A 23,854-nucleotide genomic window follows, 5' to 3' on the forward strand; every position below is an offset into this window, starting at 1 on the left:
TGTCAGTACCTGCTGGACCGGAAAAGAGAAGCTGCCAAACCCTGGAGGCGACCGCTCTCCACGTTTTGCTTTTTCAGCTAATGCGGTGTATCGTATCACCCTGGATTAAAAGCACATCCATAGTCATTGTTCCGTCAGCTTAGTCTGAGCTAAAGAAATGCCTGTTTTCAAGTCAAGTCAGTTTTATTTGTCACAGGTTTAGTCAATGTTCACACCACATGGGCTGTAGGAGGGTTTAACCTCTGTCTTCATTTCTTCTGTGATACATAGATAGTCCTCTGTTTCTTCCTTTGCCTTCTGTCTGTCCTGTTAAGATGCTATACTGTCCTGACATTGATGGGAGGCCAGTACATTCTTCATGGAGCACAAACATTCACACTCGATCACACACTGAAGTCACCAATCCATATACTTCTTATTTTTGGATTAGGGGAACTGATGCAGGGAGTGAAACCCACAACCCCAGAGGTGTGAGGCTGCAGCACTACTCACCACGTCCACCAATACGCTTTAAGCTTGAAATAAGAAGCACCTAATGCAAAGGTGGTGGGTTTTGTGGGAACGCTGCACCTGTTTCTGAACTGGGGGCCAGAGTCAGTGTGACGTGGATCTTGTGTGGCTGCACTCTCTCATTGGTTGCTTGTGGTCAATTAGATTGCTGTGATGCCTTTTTATCCCAGTCGGCAATTTATTCCCCACATCCCAGCAAGCTGTATGGTGTAAACAGATGCTCAGTATACTAGGAGTGAAGAAGAGTGGAAAAAAACAGGTGAGCGGATGAACGATGTAACACACATGTCCAGCAGGCCCCCTCAGATGTGAGGCATGTCAGTGGCCTTGAGCTGCTCACATGTCAGTGGTGCTGCAGTGCAGTACGGCCAGTTTGGAGCGTTCTGTTAATGGGGATTTCATGGGGTAATTTTATAACTGCTCCAGTGCCAGCAGAGTCTAGGTACTGGTGCTATTAGTGTAATCTATTTATGATTCTTATTATTCTTCTGTTTTATTATTATTATTGTTATTATTATTATTATTAATGCAATTGCTTCTGCTGTTGGTAGGCGAAGTTCATGCAAGAGCCAATTTGGTTTATAGCCTGGCTTTGTCTGTCTATAAACATCATGCTAAAATCTTTTAGATTTTTTTTTTAGGGAGTGGCCTAAATTCTTTGCCTCTTATTGAGAGGCTTGCAGATTTTACGCAACTGGCCATGACATTATGACCCTCCCCCGAGGCAGTTAAACCCAACCCGGGACTCGGCGCTTGACTGTGAGTCCTTTCGGCTTCCCAGATGACCCGTGCCACCTGCTGCACTGTAGTAATGGTGGATGGGGGCAGGGAAAGGAATTTGTTCATGTTTCAATGACGACCCCGCCCCCCTCCACGTTACTCAGGATGGTTCCTTACCCTTTCTGTCCCCGGCAATCATGGCATAATGTCCCATTTCCCCCCCTCCCTCCGCTAAAGCAGACCGTAGCTGTCTGTAGCTCCACACTAGTTATGAGAACCCAGGAGTAACCACTCTCATTGAGCTTGGCTGGCCTTTGTGTTGCTCCTCAAGAGATATAGAAGCCTTCGACAAATGTATTTTCTGAACACTGACCCTCACGGTTTATGATGACATACAGCTATGTTTCTCCCGGTTTCCAAAGGCCATCTACAAAACTGAAGTGCCCGTTTAGAGCCTGTTCCCCCCCCCACTCACTATTTCTATTACCAGATGCTGTTTTTTCTGTCTTTAAACTCCAGATATAAAATGATACATCGAGGAATCTGCAAAACGTCAGAGGGGTTCAGAATGTCGGCTGAGGTTTCTAAATATATGCGTGACATTGACGTTGAGCGGAACGTCTCGTGGTTCGCCGCGTTGTGGGATTTGGCCAAGCACCACGTGGGAATCAACCTTTAGCGAGATCCTTTAAGGAGACACCGGCGCCTAAATTAATCGTTGGCCCCCATTCAATACATGGGCAATGCCGTTCCATCTCTGTGCAGCCTTAAGAGCCTTTGTACTGTGACCTTGTTTCCAAATATAGAGCCTTCACGTATCGATTTGACTCCTCGAAGACACGCTTTACATACGGTGACCTATTTTGCCTATTTGCACCCGACACGCAACAGTAATCAGAAGGATCTCTCCTAATTATGTGTCAACGTCTCTGGGCAACATTCTGTCACTTGTAGGGTGCCTATTTAATAATGTACATGTGCAGAATTCATAACAAAATAGAGAGACGGTCAAGAATCAATGCCAAAAAGAATTAACATAAGAAAATGTAATATTAAATGTATAACATATCTTTGAAGCTCATATGTTTGAAGATTTTTATCTGGGAAATAAGTGAATATTTGGCCAGGAAAACACAATTTAACATTAGAATATATGCAAATGAACAATAACAGAATAGGAAATAACAAGAATATCTTTGGTTCTCCAGAAAGTTACTGATATCTTGTTGGATGGCTAGATGTTCCCAAACCTCTCCTCAGGAGCAGCCCAACCATTCCATGTATTTCTTTCATTTCACCACCAGCTAACATTTTACTTCATTAGTTCAATCACTTGCCCAGGTATTGATTGGGCAAACATGATATGCTAGTGGTCGAGTCAACAAATACTTGGATATATTGGATAGTTACTGTAAATATTAGTATGACTTTAGCAGAGGTTTTGAAATGTCTAAGCTGACATACTTTGCCAGACATATCTTAGGTTTATTTCAATGTGACAATCATTTAAACATTATTTTCTTTGACTAAGATTTTTGCACAGTACTATATGCGTGTTCATATCCTTTTTTTTTATTGTTGTTGGACTAAACAGCATTGGCAGGAAGTGATGTCACGTGAGCATGGCAGCTATCACTCCTCGTGGGCTGGTATGGAGGCCTACCTGAAAAAGCAGGGCCACATTTTCGAATTATGTGTGTGGTGAGGCACCAGTACCAGCGATATCCGTGGTGCTGGCGATTAGAACTTGCTGGCCAGGTGCCAGCGCTCTGGGTGTTGGGGGGCTGCCAAGCTAATGGGTCCCAGAAGTGGACTGGTTTTCCCAGTCTGCAGAGCTCCTAAAACGGCCTGGCTCACATTCTGGATGCGAGGCCCTGGTGGTCGGTACAGTGCTGACAGGATGACAGAGTTCTCCACAAGCTCACTGCGGCTCGCTGACATAGACAGGAAGTCCCATCCCATCGCGTGAAGTCGTGTGGAGCTACACCAGGTACCTGAGACCCAGCTGGACGGCTTGCGGGTGTGACGCACTCAGCCTGTGACGTAAAGCTATTGCGTAAATGTGGTCACATCAGCAGACGGCATTTGCTTCAGCACTGCTGCTCCGATTCCCGCCGCATCTGAAATCCAGGAAGGGGCCCTCCCCCCTTTTCTTGAATCAAATTCCAGCATGCTAACTCGCTGCACCACTGTGCAAGAGCCCACGAAATCAAGGAAGTCGTGAGTGACTCTTGGCACAAATTTTTCCCCGACTTCAGAGAAAGCCCTTGGTCCCAGTTTCTCTAAAATCTGCCATGACTGTACTTTTCCCTCCAGTTCCTCTCCCTCGGTCATCCCAGCCCACTGCATCTATCTCCTTACCCCCCTCCCAGCCCACCTTAGCAGCCATTTCAGATAATCCCACTGTCTCCAGGAAACAGGGACTAATCCATGAGTCTCCCCACGCAGCCTCCCTGTGGCGACGGCCGCTCCAGGGTTTGTTTTACACGTCAGCTGGATCAAGCAACTTTTCACGGCACCCGGGGTGGGATCCTGGTAACAAAATCAGTATTGAGGTAACTATGTGCTGAGTATCTCCACATGTTAGCAGAACCACTCAGTTCGTCGTCCCTGGGCCCCCGATGAAGCTCTTTTTTTTATATAAACACTCTGAGGTTTCTGTTTCAGGTGTTTACCTTTGTTATGGCTACCAGGGCAGTCTGTGCTACTATCATTTGTTATGAAAACGTATACATTTCTCCTGCAGCCTTTGTGTTGACTCAAAGTCCAGACTTTCCGCTGTCTTTAGATGGGGGTAGTGACAGTCGTATCTCTAATCTGCTGCACTGAAACCTCTTGCCACCTAGAGGCTGGAACAGATTAGAGGAACCAAAGATACTTTCCCCCACCCTTCAGAGGGGGAGAGGATAGGCTACTCTGCCTGCCAGATCTTCTACCCAGCCTTCCAAACCATCACTGTCTTCCTCCATAGCATGACCAGTTTGAAATACTAAAAAATATAAACACAAGTGTGACATATTTCTTAAACCGACCATGGTAGGAGTTGGCTTTGTAGATGGTGAAGTGTGGATTTGCATTGGGATGTTCAGATGAAGGTTTTAACCAGCCCTATCCCCCTGTTTCTCACTGTGGGTCATTATAATGCTCACGCTTGCCATAAGCGATTCTGCGTGGACTTTGCTCAGTTGTACAAATTGTAAGAAGACTCATTAAAAATAACATCAAACCTGAATGTTCTGAACGTCTGGTTCTTGTTTCATTGAAGAGCTCCTCTGGTTCCTGGTTCTGGTGAAAGTGTCACTCCAGGCCGTGGTTTTCCGCGGCTGAAGGGACATGCGCAGTGGGGGGTTGGGTGTGGGGGGGCAGCTTTAGATGCTGTAGACAGTGGGGGTCATATGGTGACCTGAGGTTTTTTTGTATCTCCTTGGAGACCCTTAAATTCACTGCTAAGTACTGTCTGAATCGATGTCTCAGCTTAAACTCATAGCTGGGAGTAAAATAATCCTTGTGGCGTCGGTGGTATCTGAACGTGGCCAGACCACTGTGTGGTTGGACTCACCACTGTTGTCTGGAAGACTGCAGTGGGCTTTAAACCTGGTTGAGGATGAAGCCTTGTGGTAAAGCACAGACAATACACTGTGTGCATTTAAAAACAATGTAATAGTAATCCAGCTGTTTAATCTAATCTCTGAGTTCAGATGGGTCACTTATAGCTATATAAATGCATCACAAAGGCAGATGGCATATTGTCAGTCAACTGATTATCTTGTTAGGGAAAAAAAAACAAAAGATTATAATGATCGAGCCAAGAGGAATGACACCTAAACCGAAACCGTGAAGTGGCATCGTTTACTGTCCTTTTTGGCATAAACAAAGCGAGTAAACAATCCGTCTGGGTCTGCAGAGGTGTGGAAATACGTGACAAGTCGATGTGAAGGTGTGTTTGCACGTGTGTGTGTGTGTGTGTGCGTGCGTGCTCTTGTGTTGGGGTGGGGGCAGCAATTTACTGCCCGGGGATCTTTTAAAGGAGTTTCCATGGCAACGGGGGCCTTGTGTACCCTCCCCTCCCCCCTGCCCCCACCCCACGCTTGCTGCATGTCGAAACCCTCTTATAGTACGAGCAGAGCGCTGCATTTTGCTGACCCCCCCGGGGGCCCCCGTCTTAACAGGCAGCATTGATTGGTACAAATTAAAGGCAACACAAGGCAGAGGCGCCTTTCTGTATCTGGGTTAAGGGGACAGCAGCTGAAAGAAGATGTTTGGGGGGGGGTAAACAGCCATAGGAGTTTTGAAGAGGCAGCGCTGCGTGGTTCAGTGGTTTAAGGGCAGCTGACTGATGCTGTCATCCACAGGTGAAACCAGCATCGCACACAGCCAGGGGGGGCCGCTGAACTGGGTGGGTTCTTGAATGCCGAGCCCATATCTCTAACCAGCACCAGCATCATTCCTGCAATTCTGGAACTACTTTAACGCTCAACACGTGTCTGTAATTCATGCTGTTTGTTTAATGTCAAGTCTATATTTCAAACTGATTTATTTACTATGACAGTCCTTATTTTTCCCAGGATTTAAGACGTAAATCTTTGGAGTTTGGCTTTCTTTTAGACGCATATGACAAATTAAGAAGGCCACACCTCTGCCTTACGTGGTGCGCGAGGTTACAGTGAACAGGCAGCTTGCGTGCTTAGCTGGACAAATCCGAAGCATAAATTATTATTATTTTTTTTTAGATTTAAATATCACCCCGACTTAACTGTGGAGCATCAGACTCCTTCCTGGATTAGCGTTGCTGCTTGTACAGAAAGAAAGGTTAAGATAGCTAACGCTCTGAAGAGTCAAAGCCAAACAGTTTAAATAAAATATGTGCAGCGTCTACCAGAGAGTACGTCATAAATTACATGCAGGAATACTCCGCAGAACGGCATGAAAAAAACACTCCTAGTGAAACGTTTGCTAGCAGGGCTAAAGAGGGTAACGTTTGCTAGCAGGGCTAAAGAGGGTAACGTTTGCTAGCAGGGCTAAGGAGGCTAACGTTTGCTAGCAGGGCTAAGGAGGCTAACGTTTGCTAGCAGGGCTAAAGTGGCCAATGTTTGTTAACAGGCTTGAGGTTTTGATCCAAGGGGCTGTTTCCGTCAGGGAGTTTCCCAGCGCACTCGCTCACGCATGATCTCCATGTGAGGCGACACCGACGGCAGCAGCTGTCACCGTGTCGCTAATGGTTAGGATCCCTTTTGGATGGAATTGATTTAATTTCTGCTAAATTTACACCGGGGACGCAGGGGCAGAGCCCCACCAATGCGATACCCTCACAGGGACTTGGGGGAGTTTGCGGAGCAGGGAAGAGTGGGGGTGTAGGTGAGATGGAGGCAGGATTGGGTACAGCTGCCCCCACTATGCTAACCCTATTAGCGGCTCGTCTTTCCTTGTCATGTGGTGCCCTCGCAGTCTTGGGGAAAATCGCATTCTTTAAAGGCAGTCACCTCACGTCGCACGATTGGAGAGCCACTTTTATTTGGTCCAGTGTAAAACGCTGGTAAGCAGTGCTTGGCCCTGAAACATCACCATTGCTTGCTAGTGGGTTTATGTTATGGGACAGCTTGTGTTTATGGAAAAGTGATATTCTTCTGGCACAAGTGCACGCCTGGCATGATGTCACTTTAATAGAATAAAGTGTTAATAAGACTGACCACTAAACAGAGCGGCATGCCAGCCATGTTTCCGAACCATTGACCATTTCCAAGGAAACGTCTCTTTAAGGAAATAGGCCTTGTGGAATGCAGGCCATGAACAGCAACTGTTTGACCTGACTGGACCCAGCCCTTAAACAAGCTGCACCGTCACTGAGCTGGTGCCGAGGGCATCTGCGGAGCCCCACGAACGAAGGAGAAAAAAAAAAAAACATCCCATAATGTACACTGTGAATCAGGGGTCTGCCAAAGCCCAGCTGTGCCCTGACAGGCAGCCCGCTTTGTGCCGTAAATCCTGCGGGTATCAGCGTTCTCAGGGAGCACAATTGATCGTTAACCCCGCACCATTATGATTAAAAGGGAGCAGATTCTGTACACACGCCCTGTTGGGTGTCACCTTAGTGGGCAATCGATTGTCTACGTCTCTGCAGGAGCAAATAGAAGCGTGACCCCTTTCAGGCCCTCGCTTCTGTGGGGGTCACCCAGACTCACATGTCAGTTATTTCCCAGTGTTCCTTTGTTTTTGGGTTAGACCAGACAAGCGATTGGCTCACAAAGAGCCGGTGACCCCTGTGTGTTTAGGCTCCTCCCCTTCATTTATACCGTCCAGTAGGATGTTAAGCAATAAATGACCTGAAGTGTATGACATGGCCTGCATTGAAGATCCCCGCTGGGGCTCCCCCCACCCCTGTTACCACTGCCCAGCACCTGTCAAAGGATCCTAGGCATCAGAAGTGCCACTGTGGGGGGGGGGGGGGTGGAGTTCAGAGCTGCACTGTGTGTAATTGACATCCCCCGTCTCCACTCACGATGCAGGCTTCCTGTGTCGACCCACCCTGTTGCAGGCTGATCGACAGCCTGCCCATAATGAGGATAAATGTGCTGTGGTTGGCCACAAACCGCCGGCATCTCCCTCCCCCCCCCGGGGCAGCCTGCATCCAACACGATTGGCCCTCTGGGTCCTCATGAGCGACAGGTGTCAAATTATTGATAAAAAACGATCCGGTTTGCATTCCTTTGTCTGCTTCCACACCGCAATTATGGACGCAGTTCTTTATGCGTCTCCGTGCTGCGGGAGGGGGTAGTAGGAAAAACAGCTGTGATGAAAATTCCAGGCTTTGCCGCCATGCTACAAGTGAGAAATCAAAACACTTCTTCCTGCCAATAATATAACATTCGTCGTCTGGAGTAATAATTCCGGTTATTTTTCACGAGCTGACATTTTACAAACTGGGTTCTGCTCAGTGCAGGAACGTAACTGCCACTTCCTTTCTGAGCGTGTGACTCAAGAAGCCCGTTTTCTGTGCTGTGAGCTTACTCCTGCGTGCGCAAGGTGCGAGAGCGACCCCCCCCCCATGCTCCCAGCTGTTACCGAGTGCATGCACCTTTGTCGGGTGGCTTCCTGACCCATTTCCCTGCACTTACCATTTCCACGCTGGTTATTTTATGCAGAATATGAGTCAGCACGTTTCCTAAAAGGTCCCCATTACCGTTATTTGATCTGCTTGATCCCCTTAGCCTTCTGTGCACCTTCATTCCGGCTCTTTAGCTGCTGCCCCATCTGTTGGCCATGGATGAGAAATACAAGCAGAGTTTGCTTTGAGGTACGGATTTGACTTTGGATATGAGCCTCTGTGCTGTTTCCATTGTAGATGACAAAGACCTTTGAAAATGCAGACACTAAAAGCACTCTAATTGGTCCCTGCTCATCACATGGGCCATTTTTGATCCCACTAGGTATACTGTCCCATTGTCTGATTGCTTACCTGGTCACCCTGCACAGAACTAAACAATATGCTGATATGTCGGGTATACAGGGGCTGTGTTCAATGGCCCTTTCCCTGCTGCTGATCTGTATGCAGCTACATAGCAAGTTAGTTTGCAGAAACACGTTTACTGGTGGCTGCATCGATGTGCGCATGCCCAGTGTGGGCTAATAGCTTCCTCATATGTGTTTTGTTCGTTTCAGTGTATGGAAATACAGTCGTACATGTGAAAACACCTGTGTGGATGGAGATCATTTCCATTTTGAAATATCCATTTTTAAAAGATAACGTAGAAGTGTGTACATTGATAAACATTGCCGAACCACTGCCTTGACGTTTATGCGTATGCAGCCAAAATCGTTGGCAAAATGTTTTCTTTTCTCCCTCAGTCAGTAGGTTAGATGAGAACCGAATGTATTCATATTTTTAAAAGCAGAATCCTGGAAAGCATTGGGTGGGATGTGTCCCACCTGTCACCCCCGTGAGTGACACCTATGACAGCATCACATATGGCCAGGTGACAGCAGAATGCTCTCAATTATGCCTCAAGGTGGGCAGATCCCATACAATGAGGGCAGTGGACGTCCTCTTCCTGCCCCAGCCAGCAGGGTAATGGAAAATGTGGTCTAATTGCCTTCACCTTGTCCTGATTGGAGTAGCTGGCAAAGATAGAGCCTTAATTAAATTACCAGACCCTGCAAGCTTTTGCCAAAGAGGAGCTTGCTTACTGATTGGTGGGTGGCAGAGGGATTAACAAACACATACGCGGAACTTCTCTGTTACTACACACTCTAGACTGAGGCAGCCAATCAGAGAGAAAGGATGGGCCGTGATTGGCCAGATGGGAGGCAGCATTCTGGAATGAAATGTCTTGTCGGTGGGGGAGCAGATGTTGCTGCTGTGGGCGTATCTTCTTTATGGGATACTGCTAGTGTGTGGTACAGGTGACCACGGTGGGGGACGGAGGGGTCAGTATTTAAAGAGAGAGAGCGAGAGAGCGTCCAGTCATAGTCTGAGCTTTTATGCCCACATAGAAAATGCTGGCCACGTTCACATTTACCACCATCAGCATTTTTTATTTTTTTTTTGCTTTACTGACAAAACCTCAGATCTCAGTTTTTTCTGGCATTTTTTTTGCATATTTTATTTTGGCCCCCATCTCTCAGATCCTCGTGCCCATGGCCAGCCAACACAGACACACACACACACACACACACACACGCACGCACACACACATCTCACATTTTTCTTCTTGCTTCCAATTTTTGGTCAAAGGCAGCAGATTGGAGCTGGGCTTCGCGCTGTGGAATGGGCATGCTGCTGTATCAGCGGGGGGGGTTAGTTCTTCCGTCAGCCGAGCAAAGAGACAAAGAGACCAGCCATTTCAGGGTGCAGGGGCTGGGGGTGGGCTGAGATGGTGCAGAGTTACCCATGGATATGCAACTGCTTTTGGCTTGATTGTGGCATTTATCCGAGCCGGCAACTATCGGTGGGGCGGGTCTGGGCGGGGTTTTCACGACAAAGGCTGCTTTTGCACACCCCACCTCCCCCTTCCAGTCCCACCGAGACAGAGCAGAAGGACCTGGCAGTCATGGACCACTTTTCTGTGACAGCGCCACCTAGTGCTTTTGAAGAGAAACTAGCTCCTACCAAAAAAGGGAGGGGGGGGTCAGCTTCATGATGCCGTTCCATGGGTTTTAGGGACCCGGCGTAAGTCAACCCCACGTGGAAAAAAATGAGCAAATCGCTTGTCATAAAAGTGAAAGTGCTTTCTGGCACAGTGACTCCTCGTATGATTTTTATAATGGCGAGTTTGGCTCGACAGGCTTCCACATGTCCAGCATTCGCTTCCAAATGAATCATGTCTGTATTCATTATTAAAGTCATAAACGCGGGTAGCGGTAGTTAACTTCTGCCTTTTCACCGGCTCCTGCTATTAGAGAAGCTTTAGTATTTTCCCCAAAATACCTAATATTAATGTGACGGCTAACTTTTTCTTTTTATAAACCGAGGATTTTTTTTCCCGCACGTTCTTGGGCTTGTAAATTGAATGTGCTGATAAAATCCCATTTGAATGCTCAGAATTCCGTCCCATCTCGTACGACTCCATTTTTCGTCCGTAGTCCGTTTTTAGCTCTCTCGGAATCACCGGAGCGTTTGTTTGTAGGTTGATGCCTGATGGGGAGTGGCTAAGCGGCTCTGTGCTCTGACCGCTTGGAGCTGTAATTAGGCACCGTCGGCAGGGTTCTGGAAGGAACCCAAAGTCACATCAGGAAGCCCCAACGGCTCCCGTTGGGTGACGATGCGCAGACGATGATCCAACGATTCCGGGGCGCTGGATTCTCAGAAAATGCAGTCGGGACCCCAGGAAGGAGTCAGAGCCTGATCAGAGCCCCTGACTCTCCGGGCTGGTGGTGAGGCTGGAAAAGCAGGCTTTTGGATTCCTGGGCTCAAAGGAATATCAAACATGTCCCGGAATTTAAGTTAATTATCCAAGATGGACACGGTGATTGAATTCTCCCCACAATTTGCAGGATTTCTGAATCCTTCTCAGAGATATTTTTGGAGAGTGTGTTTTCCATACTGATAGGCTAAAAGAAGAGATACTGGGTCTTAAAATAAAAATTAATTATAATGTAATTACTTAACAGTTCAAGGCCCCCCGAACAATTAACTGATTGATGGATTTATCCTAATTAAGCCGAATACTAATTTGTGCCGATGTTTGAAGCCAAAGGAATGGAATCACGTTAAGGACAAATTTTGTTTTTCACTCCGCTTGGAAAATTGTCTGAGGAGCAAGATTTATTTTTTAAGTCCAGTTTAGCCTCAGTAATTACGGCGTCAATGGGAAGAGGATCCCTCATAAAGTGAGAGTCAGGACAGGACAGACTGGCGTTGTGGGTGCAGACTGTGTCTGTCCCCCTCATTCTCTCCCTCCCTTTCTTTGTCTCTGTCTTCCCCTCTCAGACAGTATCAGAGCCCCCCCCCCCCCACCACCTTGGTCCTCGCCAGTCTCCCTGTACAGCTCCCCTCTGTTTAAAATCTGTCCGTCCCCAAGCCTCGGACCCCGTTCCAGCCGGCCGTATCTAACATCTCGCTGCGGCCCCCCTCGCTACACCACAAGACGACTGTGAGGGAAGCCGGGCCGGCGAATGTGGGCCCCCTCCCTGCCATTAATCGTGCGGGGGTGGGGGGTCGAGATTAATATTTCTTGCCTGATTTAGCAGAGTGAGGAGAAGGTGTGCTGCTCATTCTCCGCATGCACCCTACCCCCACCTTCACTGCCCAGTGAGACACAATCAGGACCACAGCCGGTACTCTGCAAATAGTGCAGATAATGGTGCATCATTCCTAATTAATAGATGTGATTAATTATTTGTTAGTCCAGCCCAAGAAAACTGGTAAGAAGATTTACTATCTTATTCGGGGGGGGCGGAGATAGGTTTGACTGTCTGCAGATATCACACACCTGGTCTCCATCAATTCCCTTCCAGCAACCTTTAAGTCACAGTGACTCCAGTGGTCAGTCCATCCTGGGGACAGTGTGTCCTCGCAGGGTGACTTTGGGATCGTGAAGTAAACGAGTGCAGCCTGTGGAGGGCAGGACCGACTGGGGGTGGGGTGCTGGGGAGGGGGGAGGGTTTGCACGTCCTGTTTGTCTTTGTGAGATTTACAGCGGAGCCTCAGCAGACCTCACAAAGTCTGCTCTGGCGCTCGTGCGTCTTCTGGGTCTGTTCTATAATCCCGACAGTCAAACTTGGCCAGGACCGATGGGGATTTCGGGTTGGAAATGGGGAGGGAGGAGGTTACAGCAGCCTGTTGCTCAGATGTGTCGGGGGGTGGGGGGGGGGCATTAATGACTGGAGATTGCTGAAACCCTTTTCAGATTGTGTGGGACAGGCTGTGGCTTGATTTGGGCGTGGCCATATATATCAGGCTCCGCCCCATTCAGCCCCTCCCTCTCCTCTCAGTTGCACATATCGGCTGAATATGGTGCTTTGGAGGGACCTGCTTTTCTGACACAAAGCCTCTGTTTCAGCTCTGGATCACACACCCAAGGCAGCACTACACTTCTTGTTTCTTCTGCGCTGTTGTCTTCTGACTTTTATTAATTCATTTTTCTACCTGTTATATGTCAAATAGTGAAACTTGTTTGATTTCTTTTTGTGAAGCACTTTGGGGCACCTGATAGTTTCCGGGGGCAGCCCCTCTGGTGCCCAGAACCAGCACCAAGATTTAGGACCCCGACGAGAACTGAAATGCCTGCGACGTCTTAGCACAGTGTTTCCCAATCTAGTCCTTGGGGACCCACCTTTTTGCTCCTTCCCAGCTCCCAGGCAAAAATGTGGACTGTCTGGCGGGGAGCTGGGAGGGAGCAAAAACATGGACTGTCTGACAGGGAGCTGGGAGGGAGCAAAAACATGGACTGTCTGCAGGTCCCAGAGGACCGGGTTGGGAAACACTTTCTTAGCGAGCTGTTTATGGTGAATAATTAAAGAATGGCACACAGACGACAGTCCCGCTGGGTGTTTGGTCTGCTTCCTGCTCTTGCTCACCGTCGCCCCCCTTTGTCCGCAGCGTGTCCCTCCGGCTTCTTCAAGCCCTCCCAGGGCGATGAGGCGTGCCTGCAGTGCCCCATCAACAGTCGCACCACCAGCGAGGGTGCCACCAGCTGCGTGTGCCGCAACGGCTACTACCGCACCGACTCGGACCCCATCCAGATGCCCTGCACCAGTACGTATCGCCCCCTGCTGGGATTTCTGTTGCATGACTGCTAAGTGAACCCCATAGATCCACGCTCTGCTGCACCTTTACGGTCCAGGCTATGTGTGAGGCAACCCCCACCTCCCTGAATGTAATCACCATCCTCACCTCTGCCTCCCCCACTTGGAGATATAGCAGTCTTCATAGGGTGAGGACAAATGGTATGTGGAGAATTATAGCCTGGAGGACTCCCCCCTCCCCCCCCCCAGACAGAATGAGCCTCAAAAGCTCCCCAGGCTCACCTAAAGGCTTTGCCCCAGGCACCACCAGATGGGTGGCAGGGGTATGGAGGGATGGGGGGGGTTGGGGGGGCAGATGCACGGGAGAAGCAAAATGCTCTTTGTAGGACTCGGTGGGAAATACATTAACATAAAACTGGCGCAGCAAGACCAGCAGATACTTTGTGCAGGAAAATGACGTCATGTGATGTGGGGTCTATACAGTGAGACAGATCCAAAGCGAAGCTGTTCCCCAAACATCCCCCCCCCCCCCCCCCCCCAGGGCGGAAGGCACTTAAACGCAACCAAGTCCACGCTCAGGGGGCTCTTAATGGGAGCCGATTAGCGGACAGGCAAATGAGCTGTCAGCTTGGGAGGGGGGAGGTGATTATGTCTGAGGGTGACCCACAGCCGGCCAGAAGGGGGCGGTGTGTCACGACCCGAGGTGATATACAGAAAACCGCCCCGTCCGGCACGTGCCCCATAGGTCGTCACTCTTTAATTACTCACAGTGCAGGGCTTTCTCTAGTCATCTGAAAAATCACCAGCTATTCAGAAGGTCCCTGTCCTGGTAACATCACCAAAGGTGTCACATTTCTGTTCAGTCATGCAAACTCTAATGGTTACTTGTTTACAGACTCTTAACATTTTTTTAAAGGAATTTTAAAGGTTATCGCCACAAGTTGAAAAGAGCTGCACCCTGCTTCTGAAATATTTAGTGTCCATATAGAGCCTCATGTTGTCAGTCAGTGTGACCCTCCCTAAAAGAACATCACCCTCTCAATCAAAGTTTGACCCCTTGAAGAAGAACCGCATTCCGTCCATTCCTGTAAATGCTCTTTATCCAGAAACTCTCTATTAGCCCTTATCCAAATAAACCAAGTGCTTAAGACCCCCATGACAGGAGGAGGGGCCTTAGCTGAATAGAGAAGGACCTCCTAACTGCATTCTCCACCAGACGTCCCCTTCTCTGGAAGTTTTAGTTGTATAAATGCGATATGGAGCTCCAGTGGAAAAGAGCAACTTTGAAGACCTTTTGAGGCCGAGTTCTCCTGTGGGCAGCTGCTGCTGTGTCCTCCTGAGGAAAAGGGCAGGGGGGGGGCAAGTTTCCATGGAAACAACCTTCCCTTTCAACGTGGAACACATCTCTGCTTTTTTTTAACACCTTCCCACTGCAGGTGTTTTGCCTCGTAAGCAGCTCCGAGTTACAGTGTCTGCTGAACAGGAGTCATGCAAACTCACAGAAACACCACAGTGCTTTCGGCTGGGTGTGAGCTGAGCGATCACAGTGTCCTGGGAGGACGGCAGAGCTGGCAACTTACTGTCATCATCTCCATAATTTTTATTAATATTACTATTGCTGTTGTTGCTGTGTAAGGAACGCAGTCAAGGTTCATGCACAGAATCTATAGCCATTTATTTTCACAAAGACAAACACCACAATGAACGACAGCGTTTGATCCTGTAACTGAACAACAAACTAAACCCAAGCCGTAAGTTGAAGACGAGATACACGAGCAAGAGGTCTGTATACGCAATAAACGTCGGGAGTAAGTACCTGTACAGTGGTTAGTAGGGGAAAAACTCACAATACCTCACAATGGCACAATGGACAGAAACGGTATTTATGATACAGCAAATAGCTGGCAGGTGTAATTGATAAACTGGTTCTATTGAATATATGGACTGGATTCTGGATCTGGAATCTGATGGGTTGGAGGACATATCTTATATCTTCTTAGATATGGATAAGGTATGAATGTTCTATGAATGCATAATGAATTATTAAGCATTACCTATTATTATTATTGTTGCTGTTGTTATTGTTTATTTTTAATACTTTTTTTCATAGTAGGACCTGTTTATATAGTGATAAGTTTGACCAGTAATGTCCCAGCTGGATGGATATTGTTGGTTCAGGTTAATCGCTTATTGGACCATTCTGCACCCCCCTCCTAACTGTAACCCTCTCCGTCCTCCTTTCCCCCCCCAGCGGTCCCCTCGGCCCCCCAGAGCATCATCTCCAGCGTGAACGAGACCTCACTGACGCTGGACTGGTCGTCCCCGCGGGAGTCGGGCGGCCGCGACGACGTCGTCTACAACGTCATCTGCAAGAGCTGCGGGGGCGGGCGTGGTGGGGGCTGCACGCGCTGCGGCGACAACGTGCGCTTCACGCCGCGGCAGCTGGGCCTGACGGAGCCGCGCGTGCACGTCAGCGAGCTGCTGGCTCACACCCGCTACACCTTCGAGGTGCAGGCCGTCAACGGCGTCTCCGACCAGAGCCCCTACTCGCCGCAGTACGCTGCTGTCAACATCACCACCAACCAGGCCGGTGAGTGATCTGGGGAGTGACCGGAGGGGGGGGTTTGTGTTTCAGAGGGTGTGTCTTCAGTACGATTTTTAGTTCTCATCTCAGAAACTGTCTTCCCTACATCCGGATCAGTATGCGATTTCATGTAGATAATGGCTTTCCGTTAACCACGTTCCGGCCGTTCCAAGCCACTGTCAGAGAAAACAAGACTCGACCTGTCTTTGATATTTGTGTCCTGGAGCAAAATTTCACTTTCAGCGGGTTAGGTCTCTGTACCTGTTACCGGATGGTCGTCGTCTTAAATCCCGGGCTCAACAGCAGCCCGGTGGCACCATGCCATCCAAGTCACATGTGAATCGAAGTTTCACGTGCGCCTGCAGCCAAACGTTCCACGCGGCTGTTCCCATCTCTCTTTCACACACATAAACACAATGGAAATTGTTGCCGGACACCTTCAGAATTCTCCCTCTCTCCTTCGTCTTTCTTGCTTCTCCCCCCCCCCACTGATTCTGCAGTGTATCTCATTAGTGCGAGCAGCCGTGAAAATCCAATTAGCCCAGAACGTTACCCGAAAAACGCTTTGCATGTCCGCCCGTTTGCTCAGATGCTCTCATACGATCGCATGCGTCAGGTCGAGAACAAAGACGCACTAAGTATTTCCCTGGATTTTATTTTAGCCCATGTTTTGTCTCCTGAAGCGATTTGGACCATTTCAAATCAGAGCTGCAGTAAAATCTGAAGATTAACACAGCTTTAATACATTTTCCCTACATGTTAAGCCATTGCGGATAGGAACTTTGAATTTTGGGGGGGCGGGGTTTGCTTTAGCGTGAGAAAAGCTGCATCTCACAGCAGAACGCTGTGTCGTCCCACACTAGTCAGATGTAGGCAGGCTTAGACACAATTTCCTTCAATCTCACCACATCAAATGCAAGTTAGAGACATTCTGTAATTAATTGCAATTCACGAAACGGCCAAGAAGCACAAAATACGTTTGGAATTAATTAAAGCCTGATAATGGCCATTTTTATGGGAAAAAAAATTTGAGATTTGATTTAACAGAACCTCTCCTTCTACAAAATGTCAAGTGGTGGAATAGAGGTGGTTTTTCCAGAAAGTGGGGCTGTGTTTACACAGGCGTGCTGGATTTGGGACATTCCTGGCTGGCCAGCTATACCGCTCTACTTTAATTAAGAGCAGACATGTTCACCTTGAGCCTTCCAGAAGCTTGCCAAATGTGTTAGGAAGTTGTAAGTAAGAAGGCTGTTTTCATTCATTAAAATCCAACCCCCCCACCCCACTGGCATTTGTTCCTGATGAATTTAATCTGGGTCATTTTTTTTTTTTGGCTAAAAGAGACCTTCTGCGGTCCGATTACGGATTTTAATGAGGCTCCGCTCCTGCCCCTCTCCTGGAGCGTGGGGTCGCAGCAAAGCAGGGCAGCCCGGCTGTTGCGATTGGTGGGACTCTGAAGTGGGAGGGGTGAGAGCGGGAGTTCTGGCCCCATCTCTGCCCGTATGCCTGTCACTAGGGATTATGGGTTGGGGCTTTCTGTGGAGGGGGGAGCACTGGGAAGGCTGAACTCTGGTTCACATTGGCATCCCATGATTAGCCCCCCCCGGGAAGGGGGAGCCCGTTGGACTGAACCGTGGGTCAGCTGGAGTTACCCATGGCTCTTCTGTAGCGCGGTGGGGGCCCCCAGGTTACGTAAACATCTCATCTCCCTGGATTAGTGGCGGCGGCTCGGGGCCCCGGGCCCCGGCCCCATCGTTTGCTGCGCGCACCCATGTGTTAATTGGACATGTTTAGAAACCCAGCTGCCGTCTTCGGGCAGAACATTCCGTGAAAGAAACAAACAAATAGATAAATTGGAACTGATTAGCGCGAAAGCTTTTCTCCCCTCGCTCTCCCTCACATGAGTGCTTTTCGTCCTTAATTTGGCGACTTGTTGGAGGGGGGGGGTGTGAATGTGCAGGGAGGAGGTTTCGGGTTTTAATTTTTCAGCTTCTTTGCAGCATGGAGCGGCCGGGTTCAAACACTTACCGCTAGTCACCCTTGTTTGGGCACGTCCCGTCGCATCTGGTACGCCAGCGACTCTGTTCGGAGCCGATTCGTAGCGAGAAATTCAATTTCTGGCTGCCTGACATGCTGCAGTGAGCGCGTACCAGAACAACGCCAGCCGTGTATTATGGTGGCCGTGTGAAGAATGTATTTTGGCACACGGTTCATTTGCAAACACCCAAATGACAGAGATGATTTAATGATCACACCCTCTTAAAACTAAGTCCTACATTTCTGTTTAATATAATAATTATAAGTAATAACAGAATGATCGTATGTTGAAACGTATATTACACATTTGGAGTTGTAAATTCAGGCACAAATAAAACTTTGGGAAGGCACATTTTAATGTTTTATTACAAATAAACTTTCATTCATTAAATATCAAGTTTTGAAGTGTTAAAGGTTTAGGGTTTTAAGACCTTCACAGCCACAGAGATTGATAATCATTCAGTTTGTTTAAGAAGACATTAAAACGGAGAAATGGCAGATAACGGGTAATATGGGTTTTTACATGGTTAAACCACTTGGCATATGTAACACCTGGTTAAAATTTTAATGCAAAGTTTGAATATTCTGACATTTAGCGATATTTGCTATTTATGCCAAATATCATTCTAGAAATATTATTACAAAATGAAAGAACTCATTGTGTTTTTGTGGTATTTTGGAGTGCTGCCCTTGAATACAGATCATTGAAGCACTGATTGGCTGAGCCTCCACATGACAGAGGACTCAGGTTCTCTTTACAGAATTTCCCCTTTTTAGGGACAATTACCATAGCTACTCTGTATCGGTTAAGCGGGTGGACAATGGCGGTAACAATCACGGCACAAAAAAATGTACAAAGATTGTTGTGTCTGGGAAAACAAACAAAGAACCAGGTGTGTAATGTTAACGTTGAATAATGAAAAGCCTGGCCTGCGTCTCCCAGCAACAAAGGGTGCTGTGTCAGAACCAATAACAAATGGGCCAATTGGCATTGAACCACAGAGAGTGTGTGCCTCTGTCACGGTCAATTCAGGTCGATGCTGGTTAACCATTTATTGCACACACGCAGGATGATTGCAGTTAGTTGTTTTCAGGGATGGGATGCTGGATGGGGGGGGGGGTGGATATTGCTGCCCCCCCCAAGGCCACCGTAACCACACCCCACCCCCCACCAACCATCTCCTCAGCCTGCCTGAAAGCTCAGATGTGTCCTACAGGTGCTGTCGATTTCAATCAAACTCATTCACCTTTCCCCTTTTCCCACAGAAGGGCAGCTCACACTGGGGGGACAAAAAAAACACCGGCTTTGTCAGCTTGATGAACGACAAGTGCATGCAAAAGGACTGGGCTCAGTCAGTTAATGAACAATTAAGAGGTGTGATAAAGAGGCTGATAGTATATCTGAGCTTATTCAACACATTGGCTGTGTACAGGCTGCACCCTTGAAGGCCGATCAATCGTTAACCAGTCGGTCTTAGCTGGGTTATTAATGGCTATACTCTACCATGCAAAAAAGAAACAGAAAGAAGGATTTATCTTAGTCACATGTTTTTTTTTTCTTTTTTAAAAAAAGGCCCAGCAGGTTAACAATTTAACAGTGAAAGACTTCATATTTTTGAGGGGGGGAGGGCATTAATTACCACTCCATTCTGCTGGGAAGTCCAGCCAGCCCGTCAATATCCACGTCTGGAGTCCTGCCCCCACGCTGCACACAGACCCCGCAACCCCACCTCGCTCGCCCAGACCTGCCCGCTGTGCGATCGATTCTGCCCATGATTGCGAAGCACCCTTAGACATTGGCCCCATTTAACACCGAATATTTTTAGCGCCAACTCCGTGCGTGCCACATGCTATGCTCCGATGGTAGACGGACGTATTGTTAAAGAAACAAAAAACGGCCCGCAAAATTTTGGCAGCCATTCTGCTATTGACTATGTACATATATCAGCTATACACGTGCCACATCCGGGCATGAGAAGATCGGCTGTGCATTGACCATCAGCGTCGTGTGTGGTACATGCTCTTATATGACAAGCAGCTATGTATTGTTAGCCATATAGCATGTTGTGCTACATGCCAGCATATGGCTTCTGTCATGTTGTAAGAGTGTTATGCTACATGCTAATTTTTGCCATTTGACTCTGTGTAACCTGTTAGACAAAGCAAAGCGTTAGCCGCTAACGTGCGGCGGGTGTCGCTAGCTGGCCATGCCGGCAGGTAACTGCTGCCGTCGTGTGGTGCTCTTGATGCAGAAGAACAAGGGAAGATTAATGAGTTAATTATCTGAGAGACAGCCTTGCCGAGCTGCGGCCGAGCCGCTAGAGACTCCAGCGTTAGTGGTTGTCACGGAGGGGTGGAGCGACGCGGTTTGACGTTTAGCGTAGCCCGAAGGTGACCGCACATCCCCAGGCGCCGCCGGTCAGACCCTCGTTTATCTGTGAGCTGCTGAAAGTGGTCAGTAATTTTTTTATGTCGTGGTCGATGTCTGGAAAATAACTGACAGAAGGGGGTCACAGTGACACATGCTTATTACTAACCGCTGTCCTTTTAAATCGGTTGTTAAATTATTATTTACTTCATATTTTAAGTGCTTTGAAATCAGTGGACGTGTCTGACACAGGCTGAACGTAACTGGGCGGAAATTAAGGGTTTTCAGCCCTGTTCCAGCCAGGAGCTAAAACCTACCCCAGGGACAAGGCATAGAGACCCGGTTAGAGGCTTTTACTGAGAGGGGGGAGGGATCACGGGGAACATCACGGGAGAAAATACAGGATAGTGTTTTTTTGGCACATAGTGTGTGTGCGTATATGTCTGTGTGACCCACAACAGCACCATCAGCCTAACACCCTCATAGCAAGCCCCTCTCCACCCACCCCCCAGGACTACATACACCTGACCGTCACCTGGGGGGAGTGTGTGACTAGCGTCGAGCAGGGCGCATATGGAAACTGGCAAGAAGGTATCCAGAGCCCAGCGCTGGCGGCCAACCAATGGGCTACCTCCATGCTAATTAGCCGGGGTGTCGTCGGAAAGGAAGCAAAGGTCAGCACATTAGCATGGAGAGGGGGCTGTTTACCGTCATCTGCATGCAGAGTCAAGGGACTTTCAGCAGGTGTGAGACGTATGCTGTGACTGGCCCGTCCAAAACGCCTTTAATTAATAATTGCCCCCCCCGGCAGCGTTCGTGTTTAAGAATGCAACCCTTAAATAATTCAAGCATCAAGCTACAAAATTATACTGCCATGATTTTTTTATTTATTATTTTTTTTCCAGACAGATTATTTTCCATTTTTTTCCATTTTTTAAATGGGCTGCTTCAGAACAAAGCATTTTGTTGTTCGCAAGCAAAAAGTTGACTGAAAGCTGATGTTCATTCACTGTATGTCCCACTCAGCCAGCGATATAGGGTTACATCCTGTGCTTTTCCGTCTCACTTTAGTACATGTTCTCATTCCGGAATCTGAATCGCATTGTAGCCCTTCCTGAGACCCAAAGCCTGTCTTTCTTTTCTCTGTGGGTGTTTCTCAAGACTCAGAACACAAAGATTGTCATTTTGTAATTTTACTCCCAAGAATGAATTTGATGTGCAATGAGTCATGGGATTGGTCTCCTTGCGAGGATGCAGATAATGTATCCTTGATATTTGGGACAGGGCTAGAACAACATCTGGGGATTTTTATCATCCTTCTATACTTGGGTTCTTAGTACTGGAACTGGTTTTCGGCTTTGGAAATTGACGTAAAGCAGGTATCTGAGAACACAGTTATGACCAAATACATGTATTGAGAGATGCCTTGTGTTTCTATTGTGCTTCCAATGAAACAGTTATATTTTCATTGCTTTCCACCATCCATCTTTTTTCTGAAGCTACTTATCCTATTCAGGGTTGGGGGGAGGCAGGGGGAGGAGCCTAACACAGAGGTTACAGGGAAAAGGCAGGGAATAACCCAGGATCGGGCGCCAACCCATCACAGGGCACACTCACACACCATTCATCCACATTCACACCTATGGGCAAATTGGTAACTTCAATTAACCTTAGTGTGTTTTTGGGCTGTGAGGGGAAACCGGGGTACCCAGAGGAATCCACACAATGACACGGGGAGAACATGTAAACTTGAACTCTGCTCCCAGAGGAGTGAGGCAGCAGTGCTAACCACTGCACCCCCCGTGCCACCCGTCGGATCAAGTCTAACAGTTACCTTTAGCTTTGATACATGAGATTCAGCAGTGAAAAGCACAGAATGTGTGTAAGTGACCACAGCGTTTATTCGGATTTCTCATTTGCTGCTATTTCAGCAGCTCTACCAATTACCATTGCTTTTTAACCTGCTGCTTTTCTGCAACTCTGTGTCAGGAATTGCAGATTTGGGCGTTTAAAGACGGAGTTGAAAGTTTAGTTTTTCATTTTAATCGAACAGCTGAAAGCGAAGAAAGAGTGTAATTACATTTTCAGCCCTGTCCTTGAGCAGATCACGGTGTGGGCCAGCTGATAATTTTTTAGATGTTTATTCATTTTAAAGGTCCAAGTAATTAAAGCTGTTATTAGTGTAACTGACCACGCAGGCCTACATATTAAAACCGTTCTCCTCATTACACATGGTGTAATCGGATGTAAATACTGCTTATGACTTCTTAGTTTTATGTAATTAATTCAGGCAGTTGATTTGTAGGCACTGAACTTGGTGCGTTAAAATGAGCATTGCGCCGCTCTCCTTCTGACGTGGGTGGGAGGTGCGTTTGGCCGCCTTTCCCATCAGCATGCTATGGGTTTTGTGTTGTCACCTCGCCACCCGTGTGAGGGGGAGCAGAGACTCTGGCCTCTGCTTGCATGGACTGTTCCGGAATGGCCCGGACAGTTTGATGGTGATAAATGGGCGAAGTGAAACTTGAGACTTTTCAGTCCCATACATTTGCCGTCTCCTCACGCCCTTCTAGCTTAGATGACGGACAGTGGGTGATTGAGCTACGTTGCCTTACTCAGCGGGACCGATTCCCGGCTGTGAATGTGGAAAACGCAAAGCTGGAGAGTATGCAGCTCCTGCAAATCCATGCTTAAAGCACGGAATGGGCCCCTCCTTAACGGTACTTGTATGCAGTCCACAGTACTCAGCGCAATACATTTCATTTAAAAAAGATTCACTTTGTCAGACTGATTCCAGTCTAATTTTATGGCATCTTCTGAACTGCATTTATTTGTGTTTTTTTTTTTTTAAATTTACGTAGGATAGATGTTCAGAATAAATATGCATATTCACCATGACCGTCAGTATAACTGCGTCAGTCTAGCTGACGGTAACTGAAAACCACACTCTCTCCTGCTGTCTTTCTCTCTTCCCCTCACACTTGCACTCACAGCACCTTCACCTCCACTTTTATCTCCGAGGACTGGCCACATCCACCCTGTACTGGGACCAGCAGGTGTAATGCCCCCCCCCACCCCCCCTGACCCCCCAGATCTGCATGCACAGCTGTGTCTGAAATTATCCTTTTTCTGTGCATCTGCCTCTGAGTCAGATCATGGGGGTGGGGGGATGCCGGGGGGTGCTCTTTGTTTACGATTGCAGATTTCTTTTGCAGTCAGGTAAACTCCAGTCCCTTGCTTTCCTCTTGTTTCGGCTCAAAGGTGAGCATCTGCCCACACCAAAGGGCAGAGCCTGTCTCCTGATGGGGGCCACATTTACCAGCGTCCCCCTGGGCCGCGCCTGCATGCTATAGCCCCGGGGAACTGTGCTCTGTCCATCTGCTCCGGGCCGGTCCAGCCGGGAGCCGCATGTCCGGCGGTGCCGGGTGCAAGAAGCCGGATCCGCTGACGCCGCAGCA

At 48.1% G+C, this 23,854-nt stretch overlaps 1 protein-coding gene across 5 annotated transcripts in view; it reads left to right on the forward strand.

The window, feature by feature from the left end:
- The window catches only part of ephb2b (eph receptor B2b), a 113,954-nt gene that overhangs the window by 64,595 nt on the left and 25,505 nt on the right, over positions 1–23,854 (forward strand). For all 5 annotated transcript variants that reach the window (XM_023827556.2, XM_023827558.2, XM_023827559.2 and 2 more), the window contains exons 4-5: positions 13,265–13,420; positions 15,662–16,000. In XM_023827556.2, the coding sequence (XP_023683324.1) occupies positions 13,265–13,420; positions 15,662–16,000 (495 nt within the window). The remainder of the gene's footprint in view (positions 1–13,264; positions 13,421–15,661; positions 16,001–23,854) is intronic.

This window comes from Paramormyrops kingsleyae, chromosome 8, assembly GCF_048594095.1.
Source record: "Paramormyrops kingsleyae isolate MSU_618 chromosome 8, PKINGS_0.4, whole genome shotgun sequence".
Classification (NCBI taxonomy): domain Eukaryota; kingdom Metazoa; phylum Chordata; class Actinopteri; order Osteoglossiformes; family Mormyridae; genus Paramormyrops; species Paramormyrops kingsleyae.